At 49.1% G+C, this 19,532-nt stretch overlaps 1 protein-coding gene across 9 annotated transcripts in view; it reads right to left on the reverse strand.

Annotated features, from left to right (window-relative positions):
- Positions 1–8,772: 8,772 nt before the first annotated feature.
- Positions 8,773–19,532, reverse strand: part of LDLRAD4 (low density lipoprotein receptor class A domain containing 4) — a 378,801-nt gene continuing 368,041 nt past the window's right edge. For all 9 annotated transcript variants that reach the window (XM_081262907.1, XM_081262909.1, XM_081262903.1 and 6 more), the window contains 2 exons: positions 12,916–12,969; positions 8,773–11,829 (listed from right to left, as the gene is read on the reverse strand). In XM_081262907.1, coding sequence (XP_081119033.1) covers positions 11,299–11,829; positions 12,916–12,969 — 585 coding nt within the window. In that variant the 3' untranslated portion in view covers positions 8,773–11,298. The remainder of the gene's footprint in view (positions 11,830–12,915; positions 12,970–19,532) is intronic.

Here is a 19,532-nt window from a genome sequence, read left to right on the forward strand (position 1 = left end):
ATTGCTGCCAATCACTAGAGCATCTGAACACCGGAAGCTGGTATTTCTGGAAATTTTTAATGCTGAGAAATTCAGAATATTCTTAAGAATTATTAGATTTCACTAAAATGTAGGCGTTGCCATCTCAAGTCCAGTGAAATTAAAACTTGCACCATGTTGCATACCAGACCTTGGCCAAGAGCGCAGATGTCCTGTTCAGCATTCTTCCTGCAGTTAGTGAGGAGGGAAACGGCACCAGGCGTGTCTCCCACTGTGACAGCCCTGACGTGGAGTGGAATGCAGCATGGTAAAGCTGTGCCCTGTGCGCTGCTGGACAGTGATACCGGACCTGCCCAGTTGGGCTGCTGTGCTGCCTCTGAGGCCTCTGCCCCTCGTGTGCATCTGATAAGCCCACGCTCTTCATGGCCGAGCAGCAAGTGGCAGACCTGGTGGGTTGTGCCCTCCACATGGACACCAAGGGTGCAGGGGATTGCAGCCTCTTCTGTCCCTTGTCTTTAGCTCCTGGCTGAAACACAGAGAGAGACCAGCTGGGGAAGAAATGTCCATGAGAAATGCAGAAGATGCCTGCTCACTGAGGGTGGGAGCCAGGTCATCAGCAAGGCGGGACTAGGTGCTGTGGGTCCCATTCCAGAGGCCAGTGTTCCCATAGGATAGGAGCAAGGAGGAGGCGGGTAACGGGCAAGAAGGAGATCACCTCCAGAGGTCACCTCAGACCTAAACTGGGCAAGGAGAGAATGGGCAGAAATAGCCAGGTCAAGAGTATCTCCCCCAAACCCATCATAAAAGAAATCCAGAAGGAGGAGAAAAACAGGAACAGGTGGGGTCCAGCAGTGTGAATAGGAAAGCTAGTTTGAACCTTTTGTTCTCCTTTTGCGATTTTAACCTTACATTACTAAGACTGTAAGAAATTCCACCCACCCCAATGTGCTTCATTAAAGATGAAAACAAAACCCAGCCCTCCATATTGTACATCTGAAATCTTACGGTAAGAAGGTGGTGTATTTAAAATCTATGGGAAGGAAGTTTGGAGCCTGGTGACAGACTCTCCCTTAGTGTTGATTGTCCTAAGCTTTCTAGGGTTCTCATTGCTGGGACAAAAGCAGCACTGCCTGTCTCTGCAGGGGCAGCAGTGAAGCACTGGGCAGGCCTACTGCAGTTTCCAAGTCTGCTGTATTTGGGGAAAATGTTGTTTTAAATTAAATCTGGAACATGAAACGTTGAGCAGTAACAGCAGTCATTCCTGAGGCAGCCATGGGCCGGTTGTGTATCTTCCCATTATAATACAATAGTGGTGGAGGTGACTGCCTTTATGCCTGGTTTATAGACAAGACTTAAAACCATCCCTGTCAGTATCCTCAGTCACTTTAGGTGAAGCTCATGTAAACCCACCCTGGCTTGCAGGCCCCAAGGCCTGTATTGCCTTTAATGTCCAGGTGGCCCCTCACCTGACAAGAGACCCAAGCCAAAGACGTGGCATGGCAAGTGCAGCCTCAGCTTACCTAAAGAAGCCTGGGTTTCCAGCAGGTGGGCATCAGGCAGAGGCTGGGTGGACCTGGGGGTGAGGTAGGGCCTTTGTGTCTGGACTTCAGAACGTGTTTGCTCAATTTGCTAATGTAGATTGCTAGAACTTTCTGTGCTTAGAGATGACTGCTAACAGTGGAGACAAATACAACTTTGAAAAGACTTTGTTGGCAGGTTAAATTATATGAGTCCCTGATACAACCATGGAGTTTTTAGCTTTTAAAAAAAATATATGCTCTCACTGGTGAGGCCTTCTAAAAGTGTATTTTTAATCGCAGCTATGCTGTGTTCAAATGATTAAAACTGGAGCTTTCGCACTTCTGACATTTTTTTGAAAGTGAGAGTGTAAAGTCGGGTGAACGAGGTTTGCATTATTAGGGCAAAAGCTAATGTCTTGACAGAAACATGGCATTAAACCCGAATTAACAAATGCAGAGGTTTTACTTTGGGGCTGCAGTTTTTAAGTATGCATTTCAATTAGAATTCATTTAAACCAAACAGATCAAAACAGTGTAATGAGGGAAATCTAATCATGATGTTCTAAGTCACAGGCTCATTATCAAGTGTTTTGTGTGTATCATCACAAGCAGAATTGTGTTTTATTCCAGAGCCACTCTGGACTCTGAAAGGTTCCAGAGTATCAGCACCAGAACAGGGGAGCCTGGCAGTGTGATTCCTGGTGAATTTGGCCTACCAGACAGGTAGCAGCTCTCCTTATTTCAAAAACAAGCTAATGGTCAGAGTTGAGCCAGGAATTGCTTAGTTGGTCAGAGAGAGCCAGGAATTGCTTAGCTTCACAACTGAGAGGAGTTTGGGGCAGGCAGCACTGGGGTCCAGTGGAGGATCCCCCGGGTCGCTAGGCTTGGAGCATAAGCAAGCCCAGGGCAGTAGAAACTTGTCAAGGAGAGGGTGCTGCTGTTAGGCCCTGAGCTTGACCAGAAAGCCACAGAGAAAGTGGACACTCAGTGCCCCCCCCCCCCCGCCCCGGGCCTTGTGAGCACCTCCATCATGGCCTGTGGTGGAGGCTGCATGGGTTGGTTCTTGGGGCCTTTCCCAGAGTCTTCAGAACTTGCCCAGTTCTCATTCAGGGTACCTGGGAAGAAGGGAACACCTCAAGGGCCACCCTGGATGATGGGAATGGAGTCCCAGTCTCCTGTCCTGCAAGGGCATGGCTATGTGGCTTGTCAAGACAGCTGACCAGAGAACCCAGCCTAGCAACACCTCTTACAATTCTCTAGTTGTCCTTTGGGAGTGGCTCCCAGATCCTTTATGGGACCTTAGCTTTGAGGCAAGCCCACACCAAGCCACTCCCAGACTGACGGCATACCCACTGGCAGAGGGGAGAGAGGGGCCTGCTTCTCAATTGTGACAGGAGGGCCCTAGGGTGACCATCAGGTTGAGACCTAGTCCTAAGCCCCCATTCTTTCCATATAGAACTTTCTGCTGGAGGAAAGTTCATGCTGGCACCAGTGTGAGCAGGTCTGGGGGTCTGTAGTTCCCTCCTGAGCTGCTGCACCAAGAGCTTACATAATTCATCGCCAAGCATAGTGTGGCTGGTGGTCACCAAAAAAAATCTATTCTTACCACTCCTATTCCTTCTCAGGGCTCTTTTCTAATCCCTTTTCCAAAATATTTTGGAGGGTGAAAGTGGGAACTAAGCCCAGGTGCACTTTACCACTGAGCTACCTCCCTTTTTCTGCTTTTTTTTTTTTTTTTTTTTTTTTTTGAGACAAGATCTCACTCCCTTGTCTCTTGGGATTACAGACATGTGCCACTTGCTTGGCTTTCCAAAAGGAAATTGATTCAGAATAAAAAATGGATGTTATAAGTGGGATTTCAGGCCCATATAACTACTTTGATAGTATTTTTTAAATTTTAGTTTCTATTTGTTCATTATAAGTACATAAAAAGGCAATAATGAATTGTCTTGTAGCCATGCTAAGTTCACTTGTGATGAACTTGGTAGGTTGTGTAGGGTTTTGTGCATTCACAGCCTCCTCATCTGGAATCCACATGCTTGTGTAGACCTTAGAACATTCCCATCTCAGTGCAGACTGTGGCCTGTGAAGCCCTGCAGTGTTGAGGAATCTAAACCTGCTGAGGCAGTTTGTTCCATTGCTAAACAGCTCTCGTCAGAAACCTTAATTCCCATTCAGGCCGAGTCTCCTTTGCTCGCTGTGTGACAGCAATCCACAGTCCCCTGTGGGTCCACCGTTCTCTTGGCAGCCCCCCAGCCACCACCCCAGGAACCCTCTCTGAGTGCTCTGTGCAGGACTCAGAATGAGAAGATAATCTTGTGAAGTGACCTGACCAGAGTTGTTTCTGGCACACTTGTCATTTGGTCAAGAGTGACAAGCTGAGAGGAGCCTGAGCTGGGGACCATCAGAAGTGCTTTTCTGGGCCCAGGCTCCACTCAGTGGTAGAGCACCTGCCTGGCCCACGGAGGCCCCAGGCTCCATCCCCAGCACCAACACCACGAAATAAGAAGTGTTTCTGTGAGAGGTCCTAAACATGTCAGTTTACACATTTGTTGTGACTGAAAGATAAACAGACAAACCATGGGACAAATGTATGTCACTGATTTTTTTTTTTTTTATGATTTTGTGCTATGGTTTGACCACAGCATTAAGAATGAGCAGAAAAACCTGATTTCAAAAATGACACACAGCACTCCGCAGAAGAGCATCTTTTTTTAAGAACCTTGCTATTACAGACCTTGGGCTTAAGGACTAATCCCCAGTGTTCAGGTGAAGGAGGTGGATACAGGAGAGTCGGGGATCTCTCTGCACCTGGGAGATATGTTGAAAATTAAGCACAAATGGTTGTTTTAAAAAAGGACTTTAATGACTTCTGATTATCATAGCTCACAAAGATTGAAAAGTTCAAATACAGCTGTACTTTTTTAGTAGATTGCTTTGTTATAAAAATTAAATGAACTAATGCTGTGAATAATATTATATGTTTTTAAACAGCTTTAAACTAGACAAGAATACAATGACAATGTGAATTTTGAAAGCCATGAAAATAACACAGTGATACAACAACAAGCGTGTTAAATGGAACCGAACCGGTATCATGGACTAGAAGGTCTCGGCCTCAGTTGGGTCTGCAGAAAGAAAGCAATGCTGTGGCTGCACAAATTGGTACCTCTACAGACCTGTCCAGAACATTCTCACATGCGCCAGACCCAGGGTGGCAGCTTCGTTTCTGAATCTCGATGCTGGTTCCAGTGTTCCCTGCAGGTGCCAGTGATACAGATGGGCACTTGTTCATGGCACTTTCAGAATGTGCTAAAGGAAGGCCAACTTAATCCTAATCCCCCAGCATTTGAGATTTGCATTGTAGAGGTGTTTGGATTAAGGATAACCAGTAGTGACATTTTCTGGAAGGTAGAAGGATGATTGTATTGTGACTTTCAAAACTAACATCAAAGCAAATTAAAAATATGGACTCTATTAGACAATTCCAGTGACAGAATAGACTGGGATCATGAATCAGATGGGCAGAACTGTGTGAAGTGCTCTGCTGGACAACACTTGATGCCCACACCAACATTCAGCAGTGGTTTCTATGGACACGGTGTTACAGACCTTTTATTTGTTTGAAAAAAAAAAATAGACTCTCTGAAGAAAAACAGATGACAATGAGACACCAAAAACTGAGCTGAAAGAGGCATGACTTCATGTGCAACTGGAATTGTAACCTCTACCCAAAAACCCCGCTGGCATTTTGGGTCAGGACTGACATAGGACAACCACAGGGATGGCTCGAGCATCCTGGCCTGGCTGGCTGACACTGATTTTCTGATGCTAACCCATGGCACACACTGTTCCTGAGACCGGGGTCCACCACACGGGTTGGTTTTTCCTGAGGTGCTCTCTCCCTACAAAACCCCCTCTTCACTGGCTCCACAGCTTCAGTTCACAAGAGGAAAAGGCACAGAGAAACTCTGGACACACATGGTCACAAATGCCCCAAAGCCCAACAGAGTCCTCTGCTGCAGGCCGGCCCGTCACTCTGACATGACAAAACCCTGCGCTTCTCACTGAGGCCCAAGCCCTTCACGCACCACCAGGTAATGTCTGCTCACAAAGCAAGTTGAAGTCATTTTTTTCTGACTCAAATATAACTAACGCTTGTCCAGCTGAGCGTTTCTAAAGTGACTAAAATAAGAAGCATCTAGTGGCAACCATAAAGCTGTGCGACTTTTAAAAAATATTTTTCAAAGTGTTTTCACAGCAAAGATGCAACTCAATTGCTATATATACGCTGGTCATAAGCTGTTGCTTGTTTGTTCAGACTTCTTTCCCTTGTGTTATAATATTGGTATTTAATAGGAAAATAAACTACATAGACTTTATCTGTATGCATCCATTTGCAAATTTCCTTACAAAAGAGGACCAAGCACATAGGCATTCACAAATTCTATGCCATTTCTGTTAAAATTGGTATCATCTATACATTATAGTACAGTATTAACAATTTTTGTTCTACCCATTGGGTAGGATATGTGCATAATATATTCAACTTATATACAGCACCTTACAAATAAGAACGTAAGAGAAGACAGACAACTGAAGAAGCACCATTTTGAGTGAGGCACAACAAAGGTCAGGGCGTGGAGTGCAGGAGCAGGGCTGGGTTGCTGCATCTGCTGAAGCCAGACGGGAGGCACCTTGACTGCTTAGAGACATGCAGAGCTGGAGATGACAGGGTGTCACACGTGCACACTACTCTGCCCAGCTCAAATGCTTGGCACAAAGGCCAGGGGAAGAAGGCGCTGCATTCTCAGCAAGATGTCCCCACGCCGGACCAAGCCTCTGCCGTGCACAACTCAGGATCAGGGGCAGCAGCAAGTGTCTAACCCTGGCACTAACATTAACTGCACTAAGAAAGAGCTTTAGGCATTAAATGACATCTTGAATCCTAACACCTGTGTGCTGCCGAAGGCTAGGAGGGCACATCTCTGGTCTCGGGGCAGCTGACAGCCTCTAACCTGCTACTGAGAACTCACTTGTGACCTGGGTGCAGAGTTCCTTTTTTTCTTTTTCTAATACAGACTGCTTCACAGATGGGCGTGTTGTCCTTGCTCAGGGGCCATGCCAATTTTCAGCGTTCCAACTTAAATACATGTGCCTCCAAAGCAAGCACCAGGCAGTTTCGTGATTGGTGACTGTGTGGGCCACTGTTAACTACTGTTCTCGAGCTGCGAAAAGAATGCTGCCCTCCTTGCCACTTTGTCACCCAGCAGTGTCCTTTTCCCTAAGCAGGCTGAAGGCATGGCCTTCTACTGCAGTGTGAATAGGAGGATCAGGGGGCTGTGCTCATGAGACTTGGGCTTGGCTCCAAGCACTGGCTTCAGTCACTTAGACAAGAAAAGCAAAAAGATAGCAGAAAGCAAGTATTCTCACATCCCTTCCCTCACACTGCAGAGGTTTGGGAATTTTATAAAAGTGTGATAGTGTGCAAGAGAGTTACACTCAGCAAGCACCAGCACAGTGCACTCGGTGGCCATGATTCCCCAGTAGCATCAGCAGAGGTGACAGGAGACTGTGGGTGACTACTGCCATGTGGGGCTGCCCTCTGTATCTATCAACAAGTACATACCAGTTCAAAGCCAGCCTCAGCAACTTACCAAGGCCCTAAGCACACAGCAAGACCTTCTCTCTAAATTTTTAAAAATAGGCTGGTGATGTGGCTTAGTGGTAAAGCACCCCTAGGTTCAATCTCCAGTACAGAAAAAAAAAAAAAAAAGTATGTGGACTGAGTGTATTTTTTTAAGTCCTCTACCCAGGAGCCTCTCTGAAAGAACTGTTGGATGGACCATGGAGGGTCTACTGGCTCTGAGGGGAAGGCAGGGGTCAGAGTGGAATCCTCTAGATCAGAGCTTTCTGAAGGTCCTTCCTTTTGAACCCCTCTCATTCTTAGAAAGATAAATGTGAATATCAAGTTCAGGAAACAGTTATCTGGGGACCCAGTGCCATTGCTGCTCTGAGACCTCCCAGGTTACGGTGGGCTCGCATTTGCTCACTCAAGTTTGAGCTTCAGTAGTAAGCAGTGTATCCTCATGGTACATCTGTTCTCGGCTACCTTGAGATTTTTCCTGGGCTGGTGTGTTATGATGGGCAGGGATGTGTGGAAGGACAGAGAGCATGCTTGTCAAACTGCTTTATCAATCAATTATGAACATGAAAAATAGTTCAACTAGTTAACTCATTAATTTTCCGCATTGGTGGGGATGAAAGCCAGGCCTTGCCCATGCCAAGCCAGCCCTCTGTCCTGAGCCATGCCATGCCCCCAGCTAATGGTGGAGCTAATGGGTAAATTCACTGGTTTTTCTAGAATTGCAGGCGAAATTTGGAATGATGAAGTCATGAGCTGATCTTCTCACCTGTGTCTCAGGGGACACCTAACTGATAATCCAGCCATCAACTTTTTAAATGTGTGATTTGTTTCACAATCTCTTGCTTAAAGATTGCTTGGTATTTGGAAAATGCTATTGTTTCTGAACAAGCAGAGGTAAGCCAGAAGACAGTTCCTACAGGTGGGGTTCAGCAGGGCTTAGGTTTAGAACTCCCGGAAATCCCAATGACAAGGGACAAAAGTCTCAGTGGTATGCCTAGGAGTTTCGCTCTCTAACTGTTGCAGTGTTCTGTGGGAATAATCCATGATTATAGACCTTTCAGACCCTGAATCACTGGTTTCACCAGCACATGGGCTTGGCCTGCATCACCACAAACACTGCTCGTTCAACACCTCATGAGCTGGGAGGCCACAACCTTCAGAAGAGCTGCTGATCTAAATCTCCTCCCTGTGTCAAGGGAAATTGACTATTAATCCAATTTATGACCTTGGCTTTTAAACTAATTCATTACTGAGGCCCAGCCTCAAAGACCTTTCAAGGTCAAGCTTTACTATGTTTGTGTCTTTGCAACAACTGATTAACTTACAAGGCAATTCTCTAGGGTACCTGAAGGGTGGGGGACTCCTTTTGAAGGATGATTAAAGCTACTTGAATTAAATGATTGTTTTGCCAATACTATCAACATCTACAGCGAGGCTACTAAAGAATTTACAAGTCTCGGGCTGGGGATGTGGCTCAAGTGATAGCACGCTCGCCTGGCATGCGTGCGGCCCGGGTTCGATCCTCAGCACCACATACCAACAAAGATGTTGTGTCCACCGAGAACTGAAAATAAATATTAAAAAAAAAATTCTCTCACTCTCTCTTAAAAAAAAAAAAAAAAAGAATTTACAAGTCTCAGGCCTTAGCCCTTTCCTGTAGCAGGTAGCAAAGTAAGACTCATGAAGCCATCTGAGGTGGAGCTAATAGGTGGATTTACTGGCTTTTCTAGAACTGCAGGCAAGATTTGGAATGATGAAGCCGTGAGCTGATCTCACCTGTGTCTCAGGGGACACCTGACTGATCATCCAGCCATACCAAGTCCCCACCAGTGAGATCCCATTCTGGATGAGTGTCTCCTCATCTTTGTGTCATGGACCCAGTTTCTCTCAAACACAGGTGTGACACCCAGGGAGTGAGGGACCTTTCAGGAAGCCTCCAGAGTCATGAAAAGGGCCATCTCTGGCCCCAAGACAAACCCTGCCCTGAGGGCTGGTTTCTCCCTGCTTGATAGAGGCCTTCAGAAAGAAGGTCTTTGGAATGAGACTGAAGCCAACCTCAGAATTTCCACTGCAACCCTCAAACGCAGTCCTCCCAGGCAGGATCCTGGGTATGAGCTGACAACTGCTGGCCATCTGTCTCTCTCCTAGTTCTATGGATGTTACTATGTGAAATGTATCCATCTAAGGGAAGGTCCAAACCTCAAAACAAATGCAGCAACTTACCTACTGAGGAAGCAGCAGAAGCAAGCAGCAGATTGGAATCAGACAGGACAAGGGCTTGCAAACAGTCTCCAGCTCTCAGCAAGCTACACAGAGACATGTGTCTGAGGAATTGCCTCCAAGAACACAGTCACACACACACACACACACAACTTGACATTCAAGCCGCATAGCTGGTAATCACAGGTCACCATTCCATTGGTCTTGTTATGTGCAGAGGCCAGAGAGGCCCAGTGGAAAGCAGCCTGGCCACTGCAGATAAGTCCTTCGCCTGGTGCAGAACATGTTAACCTGACCAGCTGCTGCTGTGACAAAGCCAGTGCTTACAACTGCAGAAGAAAGTTGTTTTGTTTTGTTTTGTTTTTTATCTGTGAGAATGAATGTTTGCAAATGTTAGGAATATTAAAACTAAGACAATATATAGAATCAGTTTTCTGGTTGCATCTTAACTGCGGGTTGTGCTTTTTGTCCTGTGCTATTACAGTCACACCCCCACCTGCCCGTGTCCTCTAACTGACCCCCTGGTCCTTGCCATCAACAGGGAGGCTGCTGGGGGCAGGGGAGGTGGAATCCCTGTGGGAGTTTAGGCAGGTCTGCAGGCTGAGTTCCATGTGACACTTGTGAAATGCAATGGCTTGTTACCATGACTGGTAGACAAGGTGCCCTTCCATCAGTTCCAAGGACCTCTGCTAGCATGGCTCACACAGCAAGTGCTGGGCAAGCTGTATGCAGGTGGCCGCTGGGAGCCTCTGGGTGAACTGACGGCCTTGCAGAACTGAACTGAGCTACCTGGGAAAGGGGAGAGGCAATGGGACACACTGAGAGTCACATATTTCAGCAGTATGCAAAATAACCACCTTGCATTTTAAACAATTTATTGCAAAAAAAAATATGTATCTGAATATATTTCATGCTACAGTGGAAAAAAATCTAAATTACTGGAGGAACTACACTGCTGGCGGGCAAGGGCGGCACTGCACGATACTGGATACATAAATGCATTTGTTCATTTTTAATAAAGTATGCAGCCTAAAACTAGCAGAGTAATTCAAATAAGCCAGAAATGCCGGAACTTAGTATTTCCTATCTTCCATCCCAGTGTCTCCTGGTGCCTTAGTGATGCACCAGGTAGGATGCAAACTCCTGCAGCAAGCAGCACTGGGCTGATTTACAGAATTTGGTAAATATTAGGCTACATCCCCAAATACGCTTTCTTGTGTGATTCTGGGATCACTCTAGGCTGTTCTTCAGGCCTAATAACCACCCACAGGGAAAAGACAAGCAACATACAGAAGTTCACGCAAAACAGTTCCCTCATATATTTTTTAAACATCAATAGTGCAACTTTGGAAACACACCATCTCAACAAAGAATAGCTCCTTGCATTCATCTAACTTCTCCACTTTATACCTTGGCACACAAAACAGGAATTTTGCTTCATATTTTTAGAACAAAATAAAAGTTCCACACCTTGGGAGAAAAAGCCACAGGGCTGATTCTTCCCCATGATAATATATCATAACGCTTCCTTCTTTATTCAGTTAGTTACAAAACAGGCCATTCTGGCCTCATTTAATCTATGAAGTCTCCTTTCGGAATTAAATAAATCAAATACCTCTGTGGTTCTTATTTCATGATATCTTCAAAGCATCCCTCCTCTGTTTCCCTGCCCACCCTTTGCCAAAATCTTCCCCCATCCCCACCCTGCCCCCAAATCAACACCGTTGGCGGTCAGACCGGATGGAAGTCCGCATCGTCTCAGTCTCCTTCGCATGCAACTCCCCTGAAAGGAATCAGAAACAAAGACCGTGTTTGCACATTTGGTTTTACTTAGTTGTACCACGTGAAACCGGACAACACCGTGCGCCGGAGGGTGGTGCAGCCTCTTCCCCTCCTCGGTTCCTCTCCTCGATTCAAGTGCGCGTGGAGGGGTCAGACCAGGTTCCCGGGCTTCCTGTCTTTGCCCTTGATGGGGACTATTGTGCTCTCTGAATTGTTCTGCTGAAACTGCAGTCTGCTGCCGCCGTGTGTGTTGCTGTGCTGGTGATGGAAGAAGGAGGCGCCTGGGTAGTGGCCCATCACCTCGCTGTAGGTGGGGGGCGGCCCCTCCATCCTCCCGTTACTGCTGCAGGTGGTCGCGCTGATGCCCGAGTTGCTGCTGGGCGGGCAGGGGCCCCCGTTGTACACGGAAATGTCTATCAAATCACTGTCAAATATGGTTCGGTTGGGCGGGGCCCTCACAGACTCTCGGTTGAGTTCCATCTGCTGTTCGGGGTCCCGGAGCTGCAGGGTGCAGGGCCCCTGGTAAGGAGGCGGCTCTTCCCCGTCTGACAGGGAGATGGTGGGAGGGAGGTCAATCTCGTGCTGCACATAGGGGTAGGTGGGCTGGAAGCGACTGAACCGATCCCTCTGGATAAAGGACGGGGCAGTAAACCTGTCCCTGGCCCGAGGGGCGTACATGATCTGGAAGGAAAAAAGGAGAGGCCTGAAGATGCTCTCAGCACAAAGAGATCAGGGTGGAATGTTCTCACCCCTTGGCCATCCTCTCCCCCACCCTTGCAGGCAAGACAGGAGAAGACTCCCAGGAACCAAAAATAGCTGTCCTATCCCTAATGACTTAGGCCACTCTCTATGCCAAGCTACACTGTATTCGGGACAGTTGTGCAATGGAGAGCCGCAGCCGGCTGGGAATCTGGGTGAGCGGTTAATTGTGCAGGTTGGGGCTACAGTTTCAAGGGTTCAAATGGGACCCAGCAGTAACCCCAAGAGGGCGCTGAACAGGAAAGGAGCAAAGAGCGCCCTGCAGTTGGCTCAGGACCTTCTCCAGGCATTGGTGGCTTTGAGCTACAAGACAGGACAGGCCACCAGCTTTCTCAGGTCCCTGCCAGCCCCTGTCAGCCAGTTGAATGGTCTTAATATTTTCTGTAAAAACTGGGAAAGTGACCTTTTTTCTTTCAATTTCTAGACTTTCCCAGTTATTTGGATTCTGGATATATGTTTCCTATATGGCTTTTAGCCACTAATATGAAAAGTGTTTTATATTCAAAGTAAATGTGATTATAGTTTTTCCCAAAAAAATAAATCCAGGTAGTGTACATCTTACAAAATCCTCTTGTTTATTCTACCATCAAAATTTCTTTGAGGAGACAGATCTTCCAGGCACAAGTGTGTGCATGTCTATATGTATACTCCTATATTAATACATACATATATATGTATAGACACAAATATAGTCACTGGTTTCTCTCACACCATTATTTTTAACTTAAAAGGAAAAAAAATCATGTTTTAAAATTAAACTTGATGATGGGGGACTACATCATTATTTGACATGTACAAACTGCCCAGACCTGCCAAGCCACATCACTGGGCTTTCAGGATCATGCAAAGATAAGGGGATTCCTGCTCTTTGCAAGTTAGACCAGCATAAATCACGCCCTAGAAGATTCCAGGGGAAATCTCCTCTCCTTCTTAACCAAAGTTATAGGCCATGTCTTAACCCCGGGCTGTGGCTGTGACTCTCCCTCCACCCCTTCTGCCACCCCTTACCTCAGAGGCCCCTGGCCGTGGCACCGAGCTGCCTGAAGGCCACAGGCACCCTTCCTGGAGGTGGGAGGGGAGAGAAGCAAGGAACAAGAAATAGAAGAGAACCATTAGTCTCACCCCAGTGGCAGCAGCACCCAACAACCTGAAACACAACTTACTGAAAGGGGGTCCCCTGGCTCCTTGGACGGTGGTCAACCTGTCTAGAACTGGAATAAGAAAGAACTGGTCCTTCGTACCCCTCACACCCAAATGGAGGGCTGGGACAACAGGAAGAGTTACCAAACGTATTAGTTCCTGGCCACAGTGGACGTGGAGCAGATTTGAAGTCTATTACTGAATCTCTACACTCATGTGCTTCAGAATGACCATGAACCCTGTTCAGCCGCTGCCTGGATTTGGGGAGTGTGGGTTAACTATGCAGGCGGAGGCTGCCCCAGCCCGTATGCCCACATGCTGGGGCACTCAGCACAAAACCCATTCCCAAAGCCTGAGTGCTCCTCGAATATCCCCGGTGATTTTATTTCCCACAGGTATATTCACAGGTATAAATGAACATCTAGTTGTTTCATGTATTTCCTTCAAAAGTGTTTGGTGAGGCTGATGAGCAGCAAGCGAGAGTCACTTCTGACACCATGAACATTCTCTCACAGAGTCCTTGGGCCCAGGTTTTGGTTACTTGGAGGGCCAGCTGGGCTCTCAGCTACAGCCCTAAGCTGCCTGTTACTGCTACAGAAGCCTGTATTTTTGGATTCCCAGGAATATGTATACTTGACCTTTAGAGATCACTCAGTCTCCCCAGAGCCCAAAAATGTCCCTAAGTAAAGACCTCCACAGTCAAACGCCCCAGCCCCTCAGACGCAAGGCCACGCTGTTCTTTTCTGTGGCCAGCGTCCATTCTAGTATAAATACCTCCTCCTTGCTAAACAGGGTGTTTGTCCAACACACACAACCGTTCCTAAGATACTCCAGGCCATTTGGAATCAGCAGCAAAAATACAAACCAACCCAGCTGTGTTTAGAGGAAGCGTGGGCTTAAGGGTCTGACTATAAAGTTACGTCATGGACCATGACAGCTCTGGCGTGGTGACAGGTGAGGGACCAAACTTGAATCAAGTGGCGACCTTGCAGTGAAGTGGCCAGCGCCAGCCCTCAGCTCCTGCTCCCCCACCCCACCCCTGTCAAAGACGGCACTGGATTCCAGATTGCGGTGGTGACTCTGGTGCTGAAAACAGCTCGCGGAGTCCTCCTGAAGTGTCTGGGGCTCCCACTGCCAACCTGCCTATCGGCCACTGTTACTGCTCCTCCCAGAGCTCTTCTTTTCCAGGGACCTCAGTGTTGTACTCTAACGGACCAGTCAATAGCACACAGGGCAGAGTGAAGCCTGGTGCCCTCTGATGACCAGAAACAAGGCCACCAGGAGACCCCAAAATCGAGGCTTCTGTTCAAAATGACAGTCCTCGTCTCTAGTGGCTTCATCGCCCTAGACATTGGCAGAACCAGCAAAGGCCCACAAGGGCTCCAGGTCACCTGGGCGCTGGCTTGCGCTGAGCCCCCTGGCACGAGCTCCCTCCCCCGTCCCACTGTTCCAGAGCAAGCTCCCTGGTCACCTCCCTGCTTCTCGTGGGAGCCTCACCTGCACTCTGCTGCCACTGCGGAGCCTGGGGGCCCTGTCGAGGCCTCCCTCTCACTAGCATTGCCCCGGCCCTCCCCACAGCCACCAGGCCTGGAGCTCCCAAGTCTCCTGACTGCCGAGTTCGCTGGCTCCTCCCCAAGCCCTGGCTCTGCCATGTGGCCAGCCCTCAGCCCGGAAGCCAGTCCTGTGTTCACCTCCAGAGAGCTCTCCTTCCCTGCCCCCAGCCAGGGCCCTGATGGCCACAGGGATCCCAGGGCTGCCTCCTTTGTCCTGCCAAGGGGAGGCCCAGCCTGCTTCTCTTCCTGTCTCTGCAGCTGCCACAGTTTCCCTGTCAGTGACGACCTTCCTTCTCTTTAGGACACTCACAGTCCCCAGAACTGGCAGCTGTTCTGTCTTGTCATGCTTGCTTCATCTTTTCCTCTAAATGTGAACTTTAAAAAAATTACACAGACATGTGCATGTTTTTCCTTACAACGGCCATCATAGGTGAGCCAATCCACAGGGACTCGTCCTGCCCTGGGGTCTTCTGGAAGGAGCTCTGGGAGCAACTTTTAAAAAGCAGGAGCCCTGCGCTTGATGCATGGTAATGTGCAATGAATTTAAATTGCTACACAAGCAACCCATTCCTTCTTAAACTTGGCGAAAGCCTGCTCTCTCCCGGGAGAGCCTCAGCAGAATATTTGCGCACCAGAAGGTGTGTGAGCCCGACCCACCGTGGGCCCCTCTTCCCACACCGCACCCAGAGCCTGGCTCTGCGGCTCGCAGGAGAGGCTCTGAGCAGCTATGGGGAAACCGCCAGAGCCCTCACTTGTCACCTGGTCCCTCAGAGTTCCTGAGACTAGAAGAGGGGTGCAAGGGGCCGGCGTGGCTGTGGCCTGCCATCTCCCAGCCATGTCTCATGATGTACCTCCCCACGGCTGCTCTTGACCAGGCCACCATGGCCAGGTAGGGAGAGGGCCAGGGCACACACGTGTCCCACACGTGCCAGTATCAGTGTCCCGTCTGCTCCTGTTGCTCAAAGCAAGTGCACAGCTCTTCCCTACACACTTGCTAGCTTGAGAGAAAAGAAGTGTCCTGCCCTGAGGTCCCTAAAGCCAGAGAGCAGATCCTGGAGCAGGAGGAGGGGGACCAACGGGGAAGAGGCATTCAGGCCCCTCTTCTCCAGAATGTCACTGCCCATCTGCGGGCAGGGGTGACCTGGTGGGCGGAACTCCTCCTGTCTAGCTCTTGTTTTTTCAGGAATAATACAAAAGTGACATTAAAGCTCCATGGGAGGAAGTGCCTCCATCATCCCATCCCCCTAATACTTAAGCAATTTTCTGATTTCGAACGCTTTCCCAACTGGAAGCTGAGCAGGAGCATCTTCGGCTCCGGCCATGTCTTCCTCTGCAGCAGGCCAAGGCGCCACCCTCCACCAGCGCTGTCCCCAGCTTCACTGAGGCAAGATCGAAAAAAACGATGCCGTCGCTTCTATTTTAGCAACTACATAACTCAGAATTTACTTAACTGCTTGCTGACAACGGCCCTCTGCCTGTTCACTTGCTCTCGCAGAACTCCTTCCCAGCCCTTTCACCCTGCGGCACAGACACCTGCCGTGGGGACCACAATGGGCCAACAGTCAGAGAAGCTGTCACTCCACTCCTGGGCCCAATGCCACTGGGCACAGAACCCAGACCTGAGAGCGACCAGAGCTGGATCCCCCCACCCTGATCGTCACCTGGTGCTCACTCCAGTCTCTGGTCACTCCCTCACAGTGGTCACATGCTCCATGGGCAAAGTCACCCTAGGGTGGTTGGTGGAGCTGCAGGTTGTGCTCACCCTTTGTGTGGGGAGAACCTCCCTCTGAATGGTCAAGGAGTGACCTGGCGCTGTGCCCCGTGTCCCGAGGGCCTCGCACCAGTTGAGAAACCAAGGATTGCTGGATACGACGATGTGGTCCCCTTGTCCAGTCACCTTGGTTTCTTCACCTCCAAATGCCAGGGAGAAGGGCTTCCCTCCACAGCTGGCACCTGCTGGAATGGCCGCACTCCTTGGCACTCCTCGGGGAGCCCGCAGGGATCTGAAGGAGGAAGGTGGGCGCTCTGGCTGGGCTGCACGGCTCCCCTCCCGTCGCTGCCCCCCAGTAGCTTGAGGAGTTCACACAATGCGACAAGAATGGAATGTCACCACGCATCTTACAGAGGTTTCAATGCCTCCCCTCTTTTGCAGGATCATTCCTCACAGGACACCTGCTAAGGAAGGGAAGCAGGACACGTCTGATCCATGCTACTTCCTTACACCACTACTAGGGACGTCCTTGCCGAGGACCTGGATCCCTCACAAGGCGGCACCTGAGACCAGGTCATGCAAGCCCGCCAGGTGTTCCTGCTGCACCTTCCTTGGGGTGGGGGTCAGTTGAGAGACAGCCAGGTGTCTCTACAACTCCCAGGGCTCCTGCTGGCACCCTGACCCCTCATTCCACTTCAGGAAGCATTCCAGAATGTGAGTGGGTCGGAGGGATCCTCCTCCTCTGGGATCACTTTGAATCAACTCTGGTCTGTTTGCTAAGGGGCACTATACTCAAATGGTTCACGTCTTACACAGTCTCTGCACTGGCTCCTTGAGCTGTGCATCGTGTGTCTGGGCAAGACACCTGCTCCAGGAAGCTTACAAGAGGGCACCCAGTCCTGGGGCAGGGGGCTCCAGCGGAGGGAGCTAGCCTCAGGATGCCGCAGTGCCCTACAAGCAAGCACGTTCCTGATTCTCTAATATTCCCCCTGGAACAAAGCCATTAACAGACAAGGTAACCACCAGTTGTCGGAGGGCAATTTCACATTACCCAGACAGGTGATAACAATGGTGGGTCCAGGTGTGGAGGGGGCATGGGAAGCCAGACTCCTGGCCCTGAGTTTCCTGTCCGTGAGCTCTTGGCTTCTCCAAGCCTCGGTTTCCTTATTTGTGGAAGGAGCCTGTCAAGAGGCTCAAACACCATATATGACAATCCCTGCACGAGCGCCTTGGTGTGATACTCAGTAAATGGCTGCTGTGCCCATCACAGGCGGTGGTTACCAGCTGTTTTTATGCACAATTAGAGGGGATCGTTTCCTGTTCTCTCTCTGAAGACATGCCTTTTAAAATAACAAGTTCCTTAAATTATTATTATTTTCAAATATTCCAAAGGTGGTGTTTTGAACAGGAAGGCGGGGAGAGGGCCGCTGGCTGCTCCCTCTAGACCTCTCCAGGAGCTAGCTCCTCCTCAGGCAGGGAGCCAGCCACACATGGCCCCAGCAGCAGCTCTTCAGGCTCTTCTCAAGGCTGCCCACCGAGACTCCTGGATGCCAAATCCCCGGACGCCACAGAACAAAAGCCAGCGGTTGCAGGAGGACATCTGAGCTCTGGACACCTTGGTCCAGCCTGGCAAGTAGCTGCCCCAGAGGAAGTTGCCACAGTTGTAAACCTCGGCAGTGGACAGGGGGAAATAGAGTGATTTTATAGCATTCAAGTCTGTGATGAGCTTTGATTTTCCCCTGGATGCTCTTCCGCAATGATATCTTCATTATGAAGGAATCCACGGTTATTCATCCTTCTGCTTAATGAGACCACACGGTCACTCAGGCTTGACGGTCTCGGAGGAAGATGAGAATATTTTTCTTCTAGGCATGCTATGGGCAAAGCCCAGATGGCAGTGAACATGCCAAGGGAGAGGCTTTCCTGTGACAGTGTCCCAGCCTACATCCACAGAAGGCACAAGGACATGTGTCTGTGACACAGAGAGACAGTGACAGTACCTTTATGGATATAGGTCCCATACGCTACTACAAAAGATGCACACTATCTACAACCGTGTGTGTGTGTGTGTGTGTGTGTGTGTGTGTGTGTATCTCTGTCTTCTATGCTAAACACACATGGAATCATGAAGTCCAGAGCTCTGGCCCCTCTGGCTTGACTCTAGAACTTGCCTCAGTGAGCAGCCCTGGGGAGCACAGACTCAAGTCCTGGACCACTTCAAAGCCTGGCTGTTCATCAAAAGGCTTGACTATGGCTTAGGTCTGTAATCTCAGTGACTCTGGAGGCTGAGGCAGGAGGATCTCAAGTTTGAGGCCAGCCTTGCAACTCAGTGAGACCCTATCTCAAGCAAAACAAAATCAGCTAGAGATGTAGTTCGAAGGTAGAATACCCCTGGGTTCATAAGGAGGAGGAGGGGAGAAGGAGAACAGAAAGAAAGGCTCTCCTGAGTGAGCATAATTTCTCCCTGCATCTGTGGAAAGAGGCCCAGGGCAGCCTCAGATGATGAGGCTGAAGATGTGAGTTCAACACATCTTTACACTGGAGGAGCTGGGTCCTTATTTCCTTCCTTCTGGATGGCCCACGAGCAGCCATTCCAATAGGGAAACCCCCCACTGAACAGCCACATAAAGAGAAAAAAGCCCCTGATCTTGCAAAGGATCATCTTCATTACGCCTTAATTGAGACGTGTCATTTCCAGATCTGGAGTACAATGGCTGATTTGTTTTCACTTGACATATTTTGGGGGTGGCAGGAGGGAAGTACTACCAATGTGATGCTATTTGGAGGTGGAGTCTTTGGGAGGTGATTAGGATGGGAGGGTTGGGGTCCCCATGGGTGGGCCTAGTGGCCTGGCAAGAAGAGGCCAGAGAGCTGGCAAGCCCTCCCCACCACTGAGGATGCAGGAGAAGTCCACAGTCTGCAATCTGGGGGCATCCCCAGGACCCAGACATGCTGCACTGTGACCTCTGACCTCCAGCCTACAGAGCTGCAGGAAATACATGTCTACTCTTCAAAGCTTGGTCTCAGACTCCAGGCTAAGGTATAATTTTAGTTTTAGCTCTTAGGGTTAGATTTTTATCCATTTTGAGTCAATTTTTATGTATGCTCAAAGGCGTCAACATCATTCTCTGGCATGTGGATACCCAGGCTCCCTAGCACCAGTTCTGAAAAGCCCGCCCTTTCCCCACTGAGTGACCTTGGCACCCGTCTCAAAAAACCAC

The sequence above is a fragment of the Spermophilus citellus genome (assembly GCF_964194105.1).
Source record: "Spermophilus citellus genome assembly, chromosome: 12".
NCBI lineage: Eukaryota > Metazoa > Chordata > Mammalia > Rodentia > Sciuridae > Spermophilus > Spermophilus citellus.